Source organism: Salvia hispanica, chromosome 4 (assembly GCF_029641045.1).
Source record: "Salvia hispanica isolate PSC_SH4W2 chromosome 4, Shi_PSC_v1, whole genome shotgun sequence".
Classification (NCBI taxonomy): domain Eukaryota; kingdom Viridiplantae; phylum Streptophyta; class Magnoliopsida; order Lamiales; family Lamiaceae; genus Salvia; species Salvia hispanica.
Window position 1 is genome coordinate 56,887,260 of NC_142695.1, and position 19,628 is coordinate 56,906,887.

The window sequence follows — 19,628 nt, forward strand, 5'->3', positions numbered from 1 at the left end:
GACCGATTCGAATAACATTCATAAGACTCAATCTTGTTTTATCCATCACATCGAACACCACCTGAAATAATTCACAATCCCAATTTCTGCAACTTTATTTGCTCGAGATTAATCTTGACATGGGGGAAGCCGCTAAAAATTCAATCTTGTTTTATCCATCAAATCGACCACAACCTAAAACAATTCAATCCTAATTCTCTAGATTAATAATGTCACACCGGGAAGACTAAGACTCAAGCCAAGACTAATCCGACCCGACATTACCCCAAAATTAGTACTCCACAATGTATCTACCCAACTGAACAACATTCACAAGATCCGATCGTGTTTAATCCATCAAACCAAACACGACCCGAAACAACTCAACCCCAATATACACTACTCTATCTTTTCACAAGTATAGAAAAGAAAAACAGTGAATATATCAAGGAAAAGGAGAGGCCTTGTTTCACCCTCTCCCTCATATCTTCTCTCTCCCACTCCCTCAAATTCCAAATTCCTCCCCTCTTCACCCACACATCTGCAAACTCACGCAACTCTCAGTAAAAATAAAATACAAGTAATTCCTCTTGCTTAGCTTATTTTGGATTCCTACAAATTTTTGGTGGCTCCATTCCCTAAACCACCCTATAATCTTGATCCACTTTTCACATCTGTTTTTGCTTATTTCAGCTTTACAAACCCCACCCCACCATGGCTCTTTGCAACCAAGAAAGCAAAAATGGGAGAGGCAAAATTGAGATCAAGAGAATTGAGAGCACCACCAATCGCCAAGTCACCTTCTGCAAACGCAGGAATGGCCTCCTCAAGAAGGCCTACGAGCTCTCCGTGCTCTGCGATGCCGAGGTCGCCCTCGTCGTCTTCTCCAGCCGCGGAAGGCTCTATGAGTACTCCAACAACAGGTCTCAATTTTATTTTATTTTAACTAATTTTGCCTTTTTTTTTATGATTTTCTTGCTAATTTGAGGTTTTTATGACTAGGGTTTCTTTAAATTTTGGGTCTTTAAATGTTGTTGTCTGATTTAGGTTGATTTGTCTTTTTTAAAGATTGGATTTTTTTTTAATTTGTTTCTTGTTTATGTGGTTCTTTCTCCTGTTTGATGATCTTCAAGATCTGTTTGGGATGGATGGAAATGGAAGTGTGTATAGTTAGTTACTTGCAATCTTGCAATAGTGAGTTTTAAAAAGTGAAATTTGAATCAAACAAAATGCAAGAAGTCAGGTAAGAAGATCTATGGAAATGTAAATCTTCTCTCTCTCTCTGTGCACATGTCATGATGTCAGCCCAATGTTGTCAAGTTCCCATTAGCTCATTTCCTAGTGACTGTTCCTTAATCCAATGTCATTTCATCGAATCATCAAGAAAGATCAATTTTTTAAACCTAATTAAAACCTAGATTTCTAGGGTTGATAATTCCCATCAAAGGGGCTTGCTTGAAACTCACAAGACAAGATGGATTTACAAATTTACCCTTGTGCACTTGCAAACACACTACGCACTAAGTGCTTCAGCCCCTACCAACGTAAAGATTCCTTTTTTATTCGTGTAGCATTGTCAAATTTTCGGTATTGTGTGTTAATCGTTGTGAATAAGCATCTTTCGTCACAACGAAATATAGGTTAATTTTGTCTTGAAATTCTAAACACGGAATTTAGAAATTTTTTTTGAGAACTTTAGGGTTTGAAATGGGTTTTCTTGTTTCATTTTTATCATAAACTGTCCTTTCATTACAAACCATAAAATTATGTGTGTTGAAGCTGAAAAAAGGTGCTTTCTTTTCTTGTATGCATAAATTTTCTTGAATTAGCCTTAAGGGAGAGAAAGAGATGAACCCAAATCGAAATGGAGAAAGGTCATTTAATATCATCCAAAACTAGTAATTAATTAATTAATTAAAGAATAAAACTTGGAAAAGGAAATGGGTTTTCTTCTCTGAACAGACAGGCCTGGAAACAACGCAGACAAACAAGACTTATTGTTATATAAAAACAGATTCTTGAGAATAAAAATCAAGTCTTTATTTTTTTAAAACTTGGTGAGGAGAGGAGCAATTTCGGGATTTTGAATGAATCGAGGCGGTTAAAGGGGTGTTTCCGGCGGGTATTAACCGCCGGTAGCAGACACGTGGCGGGATTCTATAGGGGAGAGGGTTGAGCCAATCATATTGTGGGATCTCGTGCCACCGTGGCAGGGGACAGCCAATCACTGCCTCGACGAAATTAAGGTTGCATGTGTGTGTTTTCACTGTGTTTTTTTTTTTGCTTTTCTGTGTTTTCACTGTGTGTTATTTGGGGTATTTAAAACGTTGAGTTAAACATTTGGAAAATTATTTGTAAACCTTACCAAATCGTAGGTTCACAAACTTTACCAAAGTATGATTTTAGGTCCGTGAACTTTGAAGATATCATTTTAGGTCCGTGAACTATAAGTTAATATCATTTGAGGTATTTTGAACTTTGACCGGACAAAAATGCCCTCAAAGCCTTCAAAGAGCAATTTGGACAATTCATTCGTCCCTCATCTTGCGTCAAAGATCTAGAGTCCAACAAATTTTTTTACTACTATTTAATTCAATTACCATCCAAATTTTTTTGGACTCTAGGTCTCTAACGCAAGATGAGTGGCGAAACAATTGTCCAAATTCCCTTTGAAGGCCTTAAGGGCATTTTTGTCCAAAAAAAGTTCAAAATACCTCAAATGATATTAACTTGTAGTTGACGGACCTGCAATGATATTTTTAAAGTTCACGGACCTAAAATGATATTTTGGCAAAGTTCGTGGACCTAAAAAGATGTTCCCTCTTTCAAAAAATCATGAAATCATGAACTAACCCTCCTATGATCCTATTTTCTTAGTTAAGAGTACTCAAATTTTTTATTCTTATTGTGTCTCTTTATCAAAGTTGTACAATGTGTATGCCATCAACACTCACATAGAATTGTTTTTTATTTGTATAATTCATCGAATTTCATTACTTTGTGTGAATCGTTGTGAAAAATTCCATATCGTCACAACGAAACATAGAAACGTATATTTTTTTTAAAGGTTTTTGAATTCAATTTTTTTTATATATAGACTCAATCAAATGAGCTTTTTAAAGGTGATTAGTTCATGTATGCTTGTAGTAGCAAGCTAACACAGTGACACATATAGTCATTGACTAGAGCTATAGAAAGAGATTCTTGCTTAAAAGTTTATTGATTGATTTATTTAGAAGTCTTATGTATACTTATTTGGAAATTTGTGACGCAAAACAACAGCAGATCCCTTGACCCAGTGAGGAAGCAACCTTCAAATTTAAGAATATGTATGGCTGAAATTACTGAATGAGACTTGATTGATTGAAAGGGTCGCAGAGAATAATTTACCAATATTATTTGTTTTGAGTATATTCATGTATATTAACTTGAATATTAATTGCATGTACTTTGTGTTGAATATAAAATTTGAGAGAATGTGTAGAAATTGATAAGTAGTTTGGAGATTTTTGAATAATAATGTGTAATGGAATTTTGTGAGATTATATCGATTTAGACATTATATATATGAAGAAATGATAATTTGAATATGGCTTCTTTACTGAATTGTATCCCAAAATCTTAAATAGTAACCACTGAAATTTATATTATGCAAATTACTGAGTTTTAACACAAGTAATTTACTTTATAGGAAGTTTATATTATGTGAATAAATTTATATTTTGAAGTAAAATTTTTTGGTTGCAGTGTTAGGGCAACTATTGATAGGTACAAGAAAGCAACTGCTGATTCTACAAGTGCTGTGTCTACATCCGAGGCTAACACCCAGGCAAGTTATAACTAATTAGTGCTATTGCAATAAAATTAGTGTCTTTATTAATTCAAGACTTTATAAAATTAGTTTTTAAGATTGTTTGGCTAAGTTAATAGGCTCTATTAATGAGTTTAAATATGGTTTTAAACCTCACTTATGGAAAATGGAGAGAATGATATAATTCTTTAATCAAAAAACCCCCATTTCATCATCCAATCTTTGATTCATTTCCTACTTCAAAATGACATTTTCTTGAGTGGTAGTGTATTAGTGAACTTATTAGATACCTATGTTATTTGATTTTCAATTGATCAACAGTTTTACCAGCAAGAAGCCAACAAACTGCGCAGACAAATAAGAGATATGCAGGCTTCAAACAGGTTGATTAGCAACATCTTTCTTTTTCATGTTTATCAAAATATGAATTGTGTAAGAAATAAATATTTATCTGTTGGTGTAGACAAATGATGGGAGAGGGAGTGACCAGTTTGCCACTGAAGGATCTCAAGAGCATGGAAGGCAAAGTGGAGAGAGCCATAAGCCGAATTCGCGCCAAGAAAGTAAATCGAATCAACTCTACAATCTTCGGACAAGAGAAGCTATATGTATATATAGTTAACTGTTGATGTTTTTGTGCAGAATGAGTTGCTGTTTGCTGAGATAGAGCTCATGCAGAGGAGGGTAAACTAATTAACAAATTTTCTCTGCTTTTTCTTGATTGATAACTCGAGTTAAACTTACATGATTGATTAACTAATGATGTATCAGGAGATAGAGCTGCACAACGCTAACATGTTTCTTCGATCGAAGGTTACTACATATATATATATATATGTCTCCGTGTGTGTCTGTGTTTCGAATAATGATGATAAGTAGATTGGAAATGGTGACTATGTTTTTTGTTGGTGCAGATAGCTGAGAGTGAGAGAGCACAGCAGCAGATGAGTCTGATGCCGGCCGAAGCTGAATACAATGAGCCCATGACTTCTCAACCTTACGATCTCCGAAGCTTCCTTCCCATGAATCTCATGGAACCACCCTCCTACACCCGATCTGACCAAACCCCGCTCCAACTCGTGTATGATCCTCTCTCCCCTCCCCATTCTTGCTTCTTTACTATGGTTTTTCGTTAACTATTTCATGTTCATGTCTGCAGCTAAAAATCTCGGAGATGGATGACGCTGTAATTTCCTATATATATCTATAGTTTTGTGGAAGTGATGATGATCTTAAGTTAGGGGCTGACCAGCAGATTTCTATGTAAAACACTCACTACATTTGAACTTATTAGTATGATGTTCTTGTTGTGGTATTAGTCCTAAAAAAATATGTATATATATATATGAACTAACAATATGATTAGCAACAAAATATGCAAAAATATAAAAGCAGGACTTCAAATAGGAGAGTAACAATATTGATATTGTATGTGTAGATGAAGCTACAAAATAATATATGGTTGTATTAACATATTCTACATCCCTACTCATGCTGTGTAGGTTAGATATTTAAGCTATACACACACATATATAATATATAGAGATATGTCGCGGCTAGCGTCTCCTATATATACATATATATGTGTTATTATCAACAGAGGAGCAATGCCTGAAAAGAGACTGAAGGCTCGACCTTCTTCCCTCTGCCTCAAACAACTCCTATAAGTAGCGACCCTCTCAGCTCGCTATTCCACATTTTCTAATATGATGATTCGATGAATTTATGTGCCTAGTCCACAGATCTCTTACCTCTGATGACCCGATTTCGAGCCATGGCTTTGCCGGTCCACTAAAATGCACAACAGCTGCAGTTTCTAGCATGTGCTTGTCTAGTCGTGGGTACCGGTGCCCCAAACCAGCTATGTGCCATGAAGGATCAATAGGGTGCACGTGATTTTCGAAGGCAAGTAAGGCGGGTGGAAGTACTCCCGGATGCCATAGTTCAAAACCAGAATTGAGGCTCTGCATAAAAAAGAAAATCGTATTACTAGAAATCTTCTAGTAATTAATCGTCTGTATTTTCTAGTGACATTAACACCAACAAAAGCATGCTTACAAGTTTAAGCCATTGATGATAAACTGCAGTGATATTGCTATTCCTCCATCTTTGTAGATCAAAAACATTTACCCCATAAAGCCATCCGCAACGATTTTTGTCCGAAAGAGACGATATGATTGGATTCGTAAAATTGAAATAATCATTGTACTTTCTTCCCGGACAGCAGTCCGTTCCACACCATGAATCAACAACTGCAGCCACAGCTTTCTGGTTGAGATTCAAGTCCCATAGGGACGATATGTCACGTTGTACTACGACATCATGGTCCAGGAACACAACTTTATTCAGATCAGGAAACAGCTGTAAAGATCAATAAATATGAGAAAACGGACATCCATTCATCATTTAGCTGAAGGCTATACTCACAAACAGTAATTCATTCGAAAAACTACCTCGGGTAGATAAATACGGAGGTGATTTAAGAGGGAGACGGAGCTGGGACTTAAGGCATCCAGCTTGTGATGATTTCCATTCCCATATTCGAGATCCTCCTTCAGACTTCGGAAATTGTGATTCCAGATCTGGTGATGAATTTCTAGCATCTCCTTAACAGCTACATTCACCTCATGAGGCCACTCGTATTGATGCAAGCCCTTGACTTCAACAACAGCAGAATCGACTGTGTTTACTGAAAACCACGCATGCATTGAAGTGTACGTCTTCTTATCAGTGACCACATGGAAGACCAGTTTATCGGGATTGCTTGATGTTTTGAGAGTGGAGGAAATAACAACAGAGGCAGCGAGGATGTTGTCACTTAAAAGAACAACATGATGAAACGAAGGGTCTGTGAGGCGGTGAATGTATTGAGGCAGAGGAAATCGAGAACGCGCTGCAGCATTGACAGCATACTCCTCCGCCATTTCAAGTGAAAGACAATGAAGGCCCTTGGGCACACTATGAGCAGCTAAATGCCAATACATAGATTCATGCCATTGAGCTGTTTTTACCATGTGTTCCATCTTCGCAATCTGCGCTAGGATAAATAACTAATGTTCAAATCCATCATTTAAAATATAGATGAAATAATGCCACTGATTTATTCAACTTCATAATCCTAAAGAATTACTAATATTCAAGTCTGTCCATCTTTGCAATTTATGATAGGATAAAGAATTAATGTTCTAGTATCCATTTTCATGTCTAGCAAGCAATAAATCTCAGCAACCTCTCAAGAACTAAAGAGTAAATTAAAGAAATGCCAAGATTATTAAGGTAAATTACCATGGCCTTGGTCTTGAAAGCGAAGGCTTTTAAGTCCTGTCTGTTTAAAGACATGTCCTTTACAAGATCCTGGAATGAAACCGGTTCAGAACTTGAACCATCAACTATGCCAATTCCACCACCATCAGTGGCCTCCAGCAAGGCCCTCACCAGCTCTTCTCTGAGCTTTTTTGGCATTATTAGAGCAGATAATTGTAAGCATAGGAACATAATCATGTAATTTTCCTATAAACTTTAGTAATTACTAGTAAAATTTTGCAAGAGACTACATCAATATCAAAATCAAGTGGTATGTGACAGTACAGTATGTCATGTGTTGATGAATGAAAATAGTTGCCGACAGTCTAGTTACTGCTGATTCAATAACTCAAAACACAGAACAATAATTATAGTAATTCAATAATTTGTTGACTATTCAAAATAAACGTTTTTCCTACTCTAGTTTGTTCACTTTTCTCAATGGGGACAGATTAAAATTTCCTCCATTAATGTTCACAATAAGTTGGGCTGTTTACATATAAGGCAGAGACAAAATATTGGTCTGGTCTCTCATGTCAGCTGTAAATCACCCAAGAAAAAGGAAGTATAACTTTTATTTCACTTTTGATAAAAAAAAAATAATAATTCAATTATTCAGTTACATTATTAGAAAATGGATTTTGAATCAAATAATTCAATTCATTTATTCAGCTAGTACAATAATAAAAACAAAGGCAAAATATTGGTCTGGTCACTCATGTCAGCTGTTAATCAACCAATAATTTCTCAAGGAAGTCTAACATTAACATAGCAAACATTTAGTAGTATTTCACTATTTTTGATAAAAGTAGTAGACATGCCCACGGTTTGTAAACCGGCGGTTCCGGTTCAGAACCGCCGGTTCCGGTTTTAGGAAATGTGGAACCTGAACCGAACCGTGAGGCTATTTCACGGTTTTGGTTTCGGTTCGAAAACCGGCGGTTCTGGTTCTGGTTTTGGTTGGAACCGCCGGTTTTCTGGCGATTTTTTTTCGGTTTTTCACGGTTCCGAACCGCCGGTTTCCGGCAGTTTTTCGCGGTTCCGGCTCGGTTTCACGGTTTTCTGACTGTTTTTCACAGTTCTGGTAAGGAACACGGTTTCGGTTCGTAAAATTTGAAACCGAAACCCGCCCACGGTTCAAAATATGGCGGTTGCGGTTCAAGAAAAAAGTCACGGTTTCGGTTCGGAACCGGCGGTTACGATTCCGCGGTTAACCACCGGAACCGAAAACCTTAGGCATCTCTAGTAATACTCAATTCATTTTATTCAGTAACAATATTAGAAAATGGATTTCAAATCAAGTAACACTAATAAAACCACAAACAGGAGAAAAGTTAATTAATTATTTATTTATTAATTTATCAACAGAAACTTACCAAGGCAGCGTCACTCCCGCCAAAAAACCGCCATGTGAGGCAACCTGAAGCTTCACACTACCGAATTTACAATTTTACCCCCGAAAAACACAAAATTGCAAATCTGAACAAATCGAATCAGTGTGTGTGTGTGTGTGAAAGAGAGTGAGAGAGATTACCGATAGGGGAAGAGCATAGGGCGGCGGATTCGAGGACCAGAAGAGCAGACCTAACAAAAAGGAAGGGCAAAAGTAGGCCGGCGAGCAGCCTAATCGTGCGGTGAGACAATCGGCGCTTACTCGACTTCATCCGCCGGAAAACGCCGGAAAACGACTTAATCCCGGTCGCCGATATGTAGAGCTTCATCGCGCGATCTCTGATTGCCGCCGCTTCTTCTCGATAACCGATTGCATCGCAGGGATCAGCTGAGCTTCAATTTGAGGTTAGGATTGATTGCGAAATCGAAACGAAAATTGCATTTGCGGAAGCAATTGGTGAGTTAGTTGCTGCTTCAATGGAGCTCTGCTGCATTGAAGTTCATGAATATGCTTCGCAATAAGCGTATGCTATATATATAGAGTGATTTAGAGAGAAACGTCTTTATCAACTAAATTAGTTTTATTTACCTAACTTAATATCCTAAAATTTTGAGATTATAAACCAATAAAAATAAATTATTAAAAAGTCTATAATAATATTTTAAATCATACGATGTTGTTTTATATGAATAGAGAAAGTGGTTTAATATACATGTGATTTCACCATAAAAAAAATAGATATAGGATGTGGTTTGTGTTAAAACGACAACTCTTCTTAAAGTAACACCGTGATACCACTTAGACAGCAATATTATAAATGCTACACAGCATTATTCAATATGCTAGACAGCAATATTGATGTCCAAAAAAAATGATATATAGTGTACAACATATTGCTAACCGTCTTTTTCATAATTTTTTTTTTTTTGCCATGTGGCAGCTTATTATTCGTCCATGTGTACGTACAAATGATTGACTAGGAATGGTGGTATGATGTTATTTTAAGAGGTGGTGGCACCCTAACACTCCCCGTGCTTATGAAAAAAAATCAAATTTTCAATTTTTTTTAATAAATCAGAATTTAATAAATTTTATGATTTTTACATCAATTTGCCGTATTCTAATAACTCAAACCTTAAATGGCTCAAACCATTAATCTAGTGATTAAAGGTGAATATCCATTGCATTGCATTTAATTTAGTCAAATATATGAAGGGAAGTCGTTATTAATCACCTCAACTACCAATATTTAATTGTACTCGAGAACATCCCTTTCATTTTCTCCTATTCTTGTTTTTATTCCCTTATGGATATACCAATAGTAATACTATTTTTTTTTTTGCGTTCATGGAAATCTACAGTCATTTCTTTAATTATCTGACAAAATTGAAATAAATGGCATATAAAAAAATAATTTCGTGTGTCCCTATCAATTAATTATATCAAGTAAAAGAAATACTAGTGTATATAGCCTAACATTATTTGTAAATTTGTAATGCAACTGTTTAACGCTCAAGTGTTTAACACACATCATTGCTACATTACTACTATTCCATTACCATATTAATATACAACAACATAATAAGATAAATTATCAAAAAAAAAAAATTGTTAAATTATAGTTCGTCATGCACTTTTAAAAATAGACTGGAATAACGTAAAGTTTTCACATTGTAACCCGACCATAGGCCACTTCTGTGAAAAACTATTTATAATATAGTATTATACTAAGAAATATTGTCACTATAATATACTCCCTCCGTCCCCGATTAGGAGTCATCATTTGACCGGGCACGGGTTTTAAGAAATGTAAAGAAAAGTTGGTTGAAAAAGTTAGTGAAATGTGAGACCTATTTTTTTATATTGATTTTATAATAAAATGAGAGTGAATTGAGTTAGTGGAATGTGGGATATATTTACTATTTATGGTAAAAATGAAGTGTGATTCTTAATTGGGGACGGATTGAAATAGAAATGTGTGACTCTTAATCGGGGACGGAGGGAGTAAAACAAGTATGAAATCTAATATTTCATGTATATACATGTTCTACGTTTTATACATGACCTCTACTATATCTCAATCCTATGTATACATATTTTATAGTTTGAAACACACCTTCAAATAACTCTACATAATTTAAAATATGTGAACTTCCTATCGACAACAAATTACGAATAGAAAATCAAAATATTTTGTCATGAAAAATAAAACATAAAATTCATAGTTTGTTGTAAGACTGATTTTCATGAAAAAGACCAGAATTTAACTAAAATAAATTAATGATTTTCTCAACAATTTACTCTTCAATTTTTGTGAACGCTATATTAAATTTTTGTTGATTTTTTTTTAATTTTTTTGACGGTGGGTGTATTATTGAAAAAGATGGAGGAAAAATTCAACGATGCTTGACAATAAAGTCACAAATTCTTATCATATGAAATGGAAACACATCTTATCATAAGTACTATTCAAATGTCATATTTCATTTATATTGCAAGCCTTCGACGTATGTCATTTTCAAATATATTGTATACTAACAACTAACAAGCTATCTATTATATACTAGTACATCGACGAAGATAAATGATAAATAAATTGTGTGGAGCAAATGCACCTTTTTCTTAGTTTTTGCCTACTTTAATATAAACAGGAAACACATGCTACTTGGGCCATCTATAATGATAATCTTTATTGATTTGCAATCATTGGTGCTACGTGTTGCAAATGCAAATATTCATTATTATTTGAGTTGCAAAGCATTACATACACACACACTTATAATATCAATCCATCAATTTTTTGTTTGTGTTTAAAGATCACATGTATTGTTGAAGATCTATTTATGCATCTTAACTTGGTTTTCAATGTACAAGTTGCATAACCACCTCTTTAAAAGTCTTTTTGAAGATATGATGTGCGAAATTCTAATATAATAGTCTCTCCATTCACGATTAAAAGGCTTACTTTAACTCTTTATACAATTTTTTAGAAATGTGAAAGAAAAATTGTTGCAAAAAATTAGTAAGAATATTTTTAAATTCTAATATAATTTCCTTTAATTAGTGGAACATGAACCCTACTTTTATATACTTCGTTAATTTTATAATAAAAAAATGAGTTAGAATAAGTTAGTAGAATGTGCGATTGATTTACCAAAATTAGTGAAAGACAAACGAGACAAATAATTGCAGAAGAATGCGAGTATAAAGATTTAGTTGAGTGTTTGGAAGTCCTGAAATGGCAAAATAGAATATTATTTCATGGTCGGTAGGAGTACGAGAGCTCCTTCGAGTTGATAAGGATTTGTTTAGCCCACGTGTAATACCGATGCATGTTTAAACTAGACCCGCCTATTTGCCATGGAATTGGACCATCTGTTATAGTTTTTGAAAACCGTAATGGCCTCTCATGGACTGAACCAGAAGCGGCATACTCAGGTATATAGTGGTCTAGTTTAAGGCGAAAACAGCTAATTCGGGGTACTCAACTAGAGCAGTAATCCAGTAATCAAGATGTTCTTATATAGGTCTATATTTTCCCAAATTGAAGCAAGATAGTGAAAGCCCCTCAATCTATAAAATAACATAAAACTTGATTTCAGAAAGGTGGTGTAGGAGATCCGCTCCGAAAGAAATATGATCACCAGCAAAAGAAATCATCAGTTTTTACAGAAATTTAAAGCAACAAAGACGATTCAAAGTGAGCAAATAGAACAAGAACCCTAACTCAAGATTCAATTTTTTTGGGAACTGAAACCAAAATCAAGTCATCACTAGCTTCCTAGCATTTTTTTTTATTAAAACGAATTCAATTAAAGGTTAAATAATACCATACATATAACATTACGACTCCCCAATAACATAAATTAGGTCAGAGACTCATTCAACAAAAAAAAACCATAAGCTTCAAATCACAAATAAAAAATCTTGAAGCTTTTGATGGCATGTAAGAAACAACACTCATATGTTCAAATCATAGAAAAATCATCCGAGTTCAACTAGTTTCCCTGAAGATCAGCTTCTTCGAATCAAGTTCATCAATTAAAGAAATTTTCCCACATTCAAAGATCATATTTTTATCAAAAGGGAAATAATTTTGATTTGTAAATGTGTAATCAGGGGAGAATGTGGAACAATAAAAGGGAAAAATGGAAATTTTATATACTATCAAAATCATCAAGATTAATAACGATTACTTGACTAATTATTTTTAGTTTAGACTTTATTTTCTAATAAAAGTTGACAGATGATTATTTGCCAATAAGAATAGAACACGTGCGATTTATTTATTCATGCATTAATTTACTTTCCCTCCGTCCGCGAATAGGAGTCCCATTTTTCCATTTTAATCTATTTGTGAACACCGTTACTAAATGGTAATAAGGTCCCACCTTCATTCCACTTACTTTTTTCACATTTCTTAAAATTCATGCCGCCAAAGAATGAGACTCTGGACACGGAGGGAGTAATAAAGATTCACATTTGAGCCGGAATTAAGGTAGATGTTGACAAGAATTCCACCGTAGTAGCCGAAATCAGAGAAGAAAATATCTTGATTCCGATATCCAAGGTTCCCCTTTTCAATTCTCTTAATGCTTCTAGGTAATTGCAATTACAAACTTACTTCTCTTCAATCTAATTTGATTTCGTTTCAGTTCTATTTTGATCGCCCAAAGATTTGACCGTTATGCAATTGCCAATTTCAATTTTAGTATTGGTGTTATGATGTTGCAATGGCTCTTTGTGGGCTTCGTTTGTTTTACATTCTTTTCATGTTTATTAGGATGTTAGTTGTGAAAAAAATGGTGCCTTTTATGTTTTTGCAGCTATGTTTGGGCGTGGAAATAGAAGGGGAACAAAAAAGATTGAGTCTTCAGTATTCTTTGCATTGCTGATTTTAGTAATAGTTGCATTGGTGCTTTTCTTTGGAAAGAATGGTGATTTTAGTAATAAGTCCACTTTGATGCCTGACCTCAGTAGCCAAAAATGGAGTAGCTTCGACTCGCTGGTTCGATTGGATCCAACCGTTGAATTGAGGAATGGGACTGATTTGATCTGGCAGATTCCTGATTCATCCCAGGCTGTTCTCTTCTTGGCTCATGGCTGTAGCGGCCGAGCAGCTAATTTCTGGGATAGGTCCCCTAAGTGTCCGGATTGCGTTGGTTTACCCGAAGAGAGGCTCATTGTGCTTCATGCTTTGGCTAGAAAGTTTGCTGTATTTGCCATATCGAGTAAAGGTGTATGCTGGTCGCTAGGGGAGGAGCGGGGTGTCGTTAAAAGTATGATCCAGTGGTGGATTTCTGAGAAGAAGATGGATAAGCTGCCTATCTATGCAATGGGAGCCTCCTCTGGTGGATACTTTGTCTCTGCTCTCGCTGCAGAGTTTCAGTTTAGGGCTATCGTGTTGATGATCGCTGAAGGGGTGTTTAGTCATTTGGATATAAGGAAGAACTATCCAGCTACGCTCTTTGTCCACATGCCTAAAGATGAAAAACGGAACGGGAAGATTGAGAAGTATCTAGTGGTGATGAGGGACAAGGGTATCCATGTTGCAGAAGTTAGATGTATGGAGTTCCCTTTGACGCCTCAGTTTTTTGCCAATAGAATTCCGGGTCTTAGTCTGAACTTGTCAGAGAAGTTGTTCGATGTTTTTCAGGAGAAGGGCTTTATTGACGGGAACGGTTACATGAGGGATGATGGGCGTGTGATACCGTGGAAAACAGCAATCGAGGAGAGGAATATTATTCTCCCGAAGAAGTCATTGGTCAATCATATTCAGGAGGAAATGAATCTCGCATTTGCTTATCATGAAATGACTAGCTTGCAGTCTCAGGAAATCCTCGACTGGTTTGATTCTCATAAGAGATGACGAGCAGTTAACCTTATTACCAGACTCCGATTCCTCTTTCCACAAATGTGATTACAGCTTGGGAGTTCACAGCATAAATCTAGCAGATTTGATCAGTCTACCAATTTTGGTGAGTTGTGAAAGCCAGAGTTCTACACAGTTTAGTATGAAGCTGTGCAGATTGCAACTGTCAAGGACAGTTTTTCTCGTTTTACCAGATATGGCGGAGTTGTCTTGTTTATAGAAATCCTTACAACTAACTTATGAAAAACCACATTGTATTGTTGGCCAATTAGCACATAATTTGCTGACCACCATCAATTTGCAATCATTTAAAGCTATTACCAAATGAGTTGTTCGCTGCAGTTGTCTACGATACCTGCTTTACTCGTTTGATCCATGAAGTTGATATTGACATAAATAAACCAAGTACATGTGCTTATGCCTACATTGTGGTTTCTTTACAATGGGATTTCTAAATATCTCTGAGGGGCCACAGCTATTTCTTTCTTTAGCAGAAGGCTCACCAGAAATTTCCGGAGTCATTGAGTAGCATTGTTTTGTTGTGTTGATGGTAAACACTTAAAGATTGAAACTTTATGGTTTTTTTCACTGCTACAAGAGTTGGCAAAATAACTCTCGAATATGCTCCATGTAACACATAAATGGGTGGGAAAATCACATTCCCGGATCGACTTCCTTGTTCGATACATTGCATAATCTTCTGTCTCTTAACTCCATCACTTCTTTCATCCTCGAGTTCATGGAAAAAGGTATACTTAAGAAGAAACTGCTTCATATTGCTTACAAACCTCAAAATTCTCTTTAAACTGTTAGTTTCTACGAGGTTTTGTTTTGCAGGATTCGATGAACTAAATTGGATGCCTCATGAAGACCAACATGTCAACCAGCATCATCCGGTTCCGAATTAGGTGATGTTGCATTAATGATGCTGTTGACTGAATCATGAGCTAAACTATACTGCCTGAATTTATTTTCAAGCTCCTAGGCATAACATTTAGAGCTGGGTTTACCACTTGCATAATAGTTCATCATCACAGGTGAATAGTGAATGCTACTATGATATAACTACAGGATGGACTTATCTGTTTTTCGACTTTATGATAGATCTTGTAACATCACGTTGCGCTTTCATTGCCTTGTTTAATGCATCAAAGTGTACGTGTTCACTATTTATTGAATGTGTTTGTACATGACCGTAGTTTTCTGGCAGGAATCCAATGTTTTACTCATACTGAAGAAATAGGATATTGTTTAGGAATCCTTCTTTTTTTGCCTAGCTAATCAATCCCTCATTCCCATCTAAAGTGACTCGTTTTTCCTTTTTGGGACGTCCCACTTAAAGTGATATGATTCCTAAAATGGAAGCATCGCTTTCTCTACTTTGTTCTCGCTTCACTTACCTCACAAAAACTGCATAAAATCACATCCTGAGCATGAAATGGTCCATCAGTAGTTAAAGATGCTGAAAGTTCAGATGCATTTTTTTTCATTTATATTTGTTTATCTATTGCTAGTATTAATAAGGGTTTTTGGCTTTTTAAAGCAAAACCTTTCCCCGAATTTCGGTTTTTCCCATGAACTATGAGATTTGTTTTTAAAACCACGAACTTTCATTTCGTTAGGATTTCCCCCCGGCTGGTCAACGACGAAACCCGGGTTGTCTACATGTCAATTTTAATCTTATTTGTCACTAAATTGATTACTTGGATCCTATTTGGCACAATAATACATACAATCACAATTATTACATAACAAATGACAACTTTTGAATAAACAAAACACAACTTTAACGTTTTGAATTATGCTATTCGTGTCGAAAATGTGCTATTCGGGTCGGGTTGGGAAAATCCTAACGAAATGAAAGTTCTTGGTTTTAAAAACAAATCTCATAGTTCATGGGAAAAACCGGAATTCGGGGAAAGGTTTTGGTTTAAAAAGCCAAAAACCCTATTAATAAATCAATCTAATAATAATGGATAATGCTACTCTGTTCCTATGTATCTTTGTCATTCTGATTCTACAAATTGAGTAAAAATAATTGAAAATAGCAAGTTTAGGAAACAGCTCCACCACATTAATTTTCTAATATTGCAGTATAACTAAAGTACTAATAAACATAATATTACACCTCAAACAAGTGAAAGTAGCACACACAACACACATCAAGTTGTACCATAAACAATACTATGGTGTTTTTGTTTCCTTTTACAAGCTCAGGGGCTCATTCTACCCTCATTGGCCATCTTGAAGAGCTTCGCCTGAGCTCCCGCGGCCTGGTTCGAGCTCAGTCCTCGAACGAAACTATCTCTGACCTGGTTGGTAGTGTAGGGGAACCTCGTGTTGGCCATGGAGTTCAGCAGAGCAGCCGTGCCTTCCCTGTAGAGTGCTCCGAAACCGTCTGTGCGAGTGTTGGAGAGAGCCTCGAGTAAGTTCATGTTTGCCCCCGTGATTGGTGGGGTACCGTTGCCGATACCTATACCTGTACCAGTACCAGTACTGCCTCCGAACGCACTTCCCACGGTTCCGAGCCAGCCGAATAAGCCCCATATTAGCTGGGGGTGATTCCTCCAGTAGCTGCAATTTAGGCAAAGTGCAAAACAGTGAGTGATAAAATAATTACATTTCACTTTGACTGTTTTTAATGATTACATCTCACATTTTACTAACTCAATTCACCCGCATTTCTTTGTTAAATTATTATGTAAAAGTGGCACGATTAACGGTGAAATGAAGGAGTAACATTTTGGTAATGTAGTGCTTTCATTTGAACCATGGTACTTACTTGCATGTGAAAGGTGGGGAGTTTGGATCAAACGAGAATGGAGGCGATGGCACCGTGATGCCCGGTGTGGTCGGGGTCCCTGGGTCGATCGGAGTGCTTGGTGGCGTCCCATAGGTTGGCGTCGGAGTGTAGGGTGTGGTAGGGGTCCCTGTGCTCGGTGGCGTCCCATATGTTGGCGTCGGAGTGTAGGGTGTGGTAGGGGTCCCCGGGTCGATCGGAGTGCTCGGTGGTGTCCCATAGGTTGGCGTCGGAGTGTAGGGTGTAGTAGGGGTCCCCGGGTCGATCGGAGTGCTCGGTGGTGTCCCATAGGTTGGCGTCGGAGTGTAGGGTGTAGTAGGGGTCCCCGGGTCGATCGGAGTGCTCGGTGGTGTCCCATAGGTTGGCGTCGGAGTGTAAGGTGTGGTGGGCGTTGGGGTGGACGGCGTTGTGGGAGTCGGGGTGTAAGGTGTGGTGGGGGTTGGAGTGGAGGGGGTCGGGGTGTAAGGCGTTGTAGGAGTCGGGGTGGGGTCGGTTGGTGGAGGGGAATGGTAGTATCCCCCTCCTCCGGAAGGGGGTGGAGTGGAGTGGGTCGGAGTGTAAGGTGTGGTAGGGGTTGGAGTGGTGGGCGTTGTGGGAGTCGGGGTGTAAGGCGTGGTCGGGGTTGGAGTGGAGGGGGTCGGGGTGTAAGGCGTGGTAGGAGTTGGGGTGGGGTCGGTTGGTGGAGGGGAATGGTAGTATCCTCCTCCTCCGGAAGGGGGTGGAGTGTGGTGGCCGCCTCCGCTTGGGGGGTTGCCACAGTAAGCAGGCGGCGTGCCTCCATGGGACGGTGGCGAGCCGTGTGGGGGAGTAACTGTGACAAAGAAAATGCAAATGTTAGCTCATGAGAGCGAAAACGACCGAGAGAGAGAGAGAATGTACCTGCAGGAGGAGGTTGTGCATTGGGGTCCGGGGTGTGAGGCGGGTTATAAGGCGTGGTCGGGGTTGGAGTGGAGGGAGTCGGTGTGTAAGGCGTTGTGGGAGTTGGGGTGGGATCAGTTGGTGGAGGGTTGTGTCCGGTTCCGCTTGGGGGGTTGCCACAGTAATTGGTAGGTGGAGGTTGTGCACTGGGGTCGGGGGTGGTAGGCGTTGTAGGAGTCGGGGTGTAAGGCGTGGTGGGGGTTGGAGTGGTGGGCGTTGTGGGAGTCGGGGTGTAAGGCGTGGTGGGGGTTGGAGTGGAGGGGGTCGGGGTGTAAGGCGTTGTAGGAGTCGGGGTAGGGTCCGTTGGCGGAGGGGAATGGTTGTGTCCTGAAGGCGTTGAAGGATGGTGGCCGTGGCTGTGGCCGTGTCTGTTTGGGGGGTTGTTTCCACAGTTGTTGGGAGGTGTTCCGTGAGACGGTGGCGAGCTGTGTGGCGGACTAACTGTGACAACAAAGTGCAAATGTCATCTCATTATACTAAAATTGTGACATCACTTATTCAGTCGGTTTACCAATCGAGTAAGAGGTGTTACAAGTCTGTACCTGTAGGAGGAGTAGGTGCATTGGGGTCGGGGGTGTAGTAGGTCTTCTGATCATCGAAGTGTTCGGGTCTGGAAACGACGTGGACGACCAAGTTTAGCGAAAGCAGTGCAGCAAAAGCAGCCCATAGGAAGGCGCGCCTACCCTTCCTCGCCTCCATATTCGTGGAGCCGAGAAAAAGAAGAGGAAGAAGGAGAAGAAGAAAGAAGAGAGTGTTGGTGTTGAGAAAGGGAGGGGAATGAGTGTTGTATTTAAAGAGAGAGCAGAGAGAGTGAAGTAAATATCAGCAGGTGTGGTTAGCTGTGTTTCTTCTGTATTTAACCACACTCTCATTTAAATCTTGCAGTGTGTATTTATCATCATTTTTGCATGACATTACACATCCAATTCTTTTAGATTGAATCCACCATTTTCAGCTAACTGACTTATTACATGCTTTTCTCTAACGCCACGTGCTGTTTCTGAAGCCCCCACTATAATTCAGGCAAGAAATGAGGAGACAACGACCTAAGTCTTTGAGCTACTAACTTTCTTTCTTCTTTTTCTTCTCTTTGTTATGATTTCTGAATTAGCTTATGGGTTGATAAAAATAGCAAAGAACTAATCATAGTAAAAAAAAATATATATATATAGATTTTTTGGTATATCATAATTTTTTATTACTATATGTTATGATGGAGAGTGCTATATTGCTAACTCAATTCTTAATTGCTAACTATAACTCAATAATAGCCATTAGATATTCAAATTAAAGGCCTAGATCATCAACCACAAAATGTCAATACGATAAAAAAAAAACGTCAATAAAGCTATAGAATTAATTCCAATAAAAATCAATAGGGGTATTAATGTCAAATTAGTTATAACTAACTTTTAAAAGAAATCCCAAAACTTTAAATTCATATAGCATATATCAAATTAAAGATAATTTTATAAGGATTCCAACGATATACTATATGCATATGTTCCGACGTCAAAATTTGAAAAAAAAAATCTAGAATTTTCGTATTTTT

At 37.6% G+C, this 19,628-nt stretch overlaps 4 protein-coding genes across 8 annotated transcripts; 2 read left to right on the plus strand and 2 right to left on the minus strand.

Moving 5' to 3' along the window:
* Positions 1-447: 447 nt before the first annotated feature.
* On the plus strand, positions 448-5,108 carry LOC125191830 (agamous-like MADS-box protein MADS1). The gene is made up of 9 exons (XM_048089253.2): positions 448-559; positions 673-902; positions 3,727-3,808; positions 4,112-4,173; positions 4,254-4,353; positions 4,433-4,474; positions 4,562-4,603; positions 4,705-4,871; positions 4,950-5,108. The coding sequence occupies exons 2-9, from the start codon at positions 694-696 to the stop codon at positions 4,951-4,953; spliced, it is 708 nt and encodes a 235-aa protein (XP_047945210.1). The 5' UTR covers positions 448-559; positions 673-693; the 3' UTR covers positions 4,954-5,108.
* An 80-nt stretch (positions 5,109-5,188) lies between these two features.
* On the minus strand, positions 5,189-8,986 carry LOC125191829 (putative galacturonosyltransferase 15). 3 transcript variants are annotated; one of them, XM_048089251.2, is made up of 6 exons: positions 8,628-8,986; positions 8,470-8,513; positions 7,076-7,240; positions 6,244-6,822; positions 5,849-6,151; positions 5,189-5,754 (listed from the first exon to the last, which is right to left on the minus strand). In XM_048089251.2, exons 1-6 carry the CDS (start codon positions 8,812-8,814, stop codon positions 5,470-5,472), a joined length of 1,563 nt encoding a protein of 520 aa, XP_047945208.1. In that variant the 5' UTR covers positions 8,815-8,986; the 3' UTR covers positions 5,189-5,469. The 3 variants fall into 3 exon arrangements, with proteins under 3 accessions (XP_047945208.1, XP_047945206.1, XP_047945209.1); XM_048089249.2 differs by having other exon boundaries at positions 8,470-8,519; XM_048089252.2 differs by having other exon boundaries at positions 7,076-7,235; positions 8,628-8,716.
* Positions 8,987-12,936: 3,950 nt separating this feature from the next.
* Positions 12,937-19,035, plus strand: LOC125194448 (uncharacterized). 3 transcript variants are annotated; one of them, XR_007171759.2, is made up of 3 exons: positions 12,937-13,088; positions 13,313-15,107; positions 15,196-19,035. XR_007171759.2 is itself a non-coding variant. In XM_048092674.2 (2 exons), exons 1-2 carry the CDS (start codon positions 13,079-13,081, stop codon positions 14,353-14,355), a joined length of 1,053 nt encoding a protein of 350 aa, XP_047948631.1. In that variant the 5' UTR covers positions 12,937-13,078; the 3' UTR covers positions 14,356-19,035. The 3 variants fall into 3 exon arrangements, 2 of the variants coding, with proteins under 2 accessions (XP_047948631.1, XP_088912455.1); XM_048092674.2 differs by having other exon boundaries at positions 13,313-19,035; XM_089056329.1 differs by having other exon boundaries at positions 12,944-13,056; positions 13,313-19,035.
* On the minus strand, positions 16,433-18,775 carry LOC125194447 (uncharacterized). The gene is made up of 4 exons (XM_048092671.2): positions 18,619-18,775; positions 18,038-18,517; positions 17,141-17,969; positions 16,433-16,932 (listed from the first exon to the last, which is right to left on the minus strand). The coding sequence occupies exons 1-4, from the start codon at positions 18,773-18,775 to the stop codon at positions 16,572-16,574; spliced, it is 1,827 nt and encodes a 608-aa protein (XP_047948628.2). The 3' UTR covers positions 16,433-16,571.
* Positions 19,036-19,628: the final 593 nt, after the last annotated feature.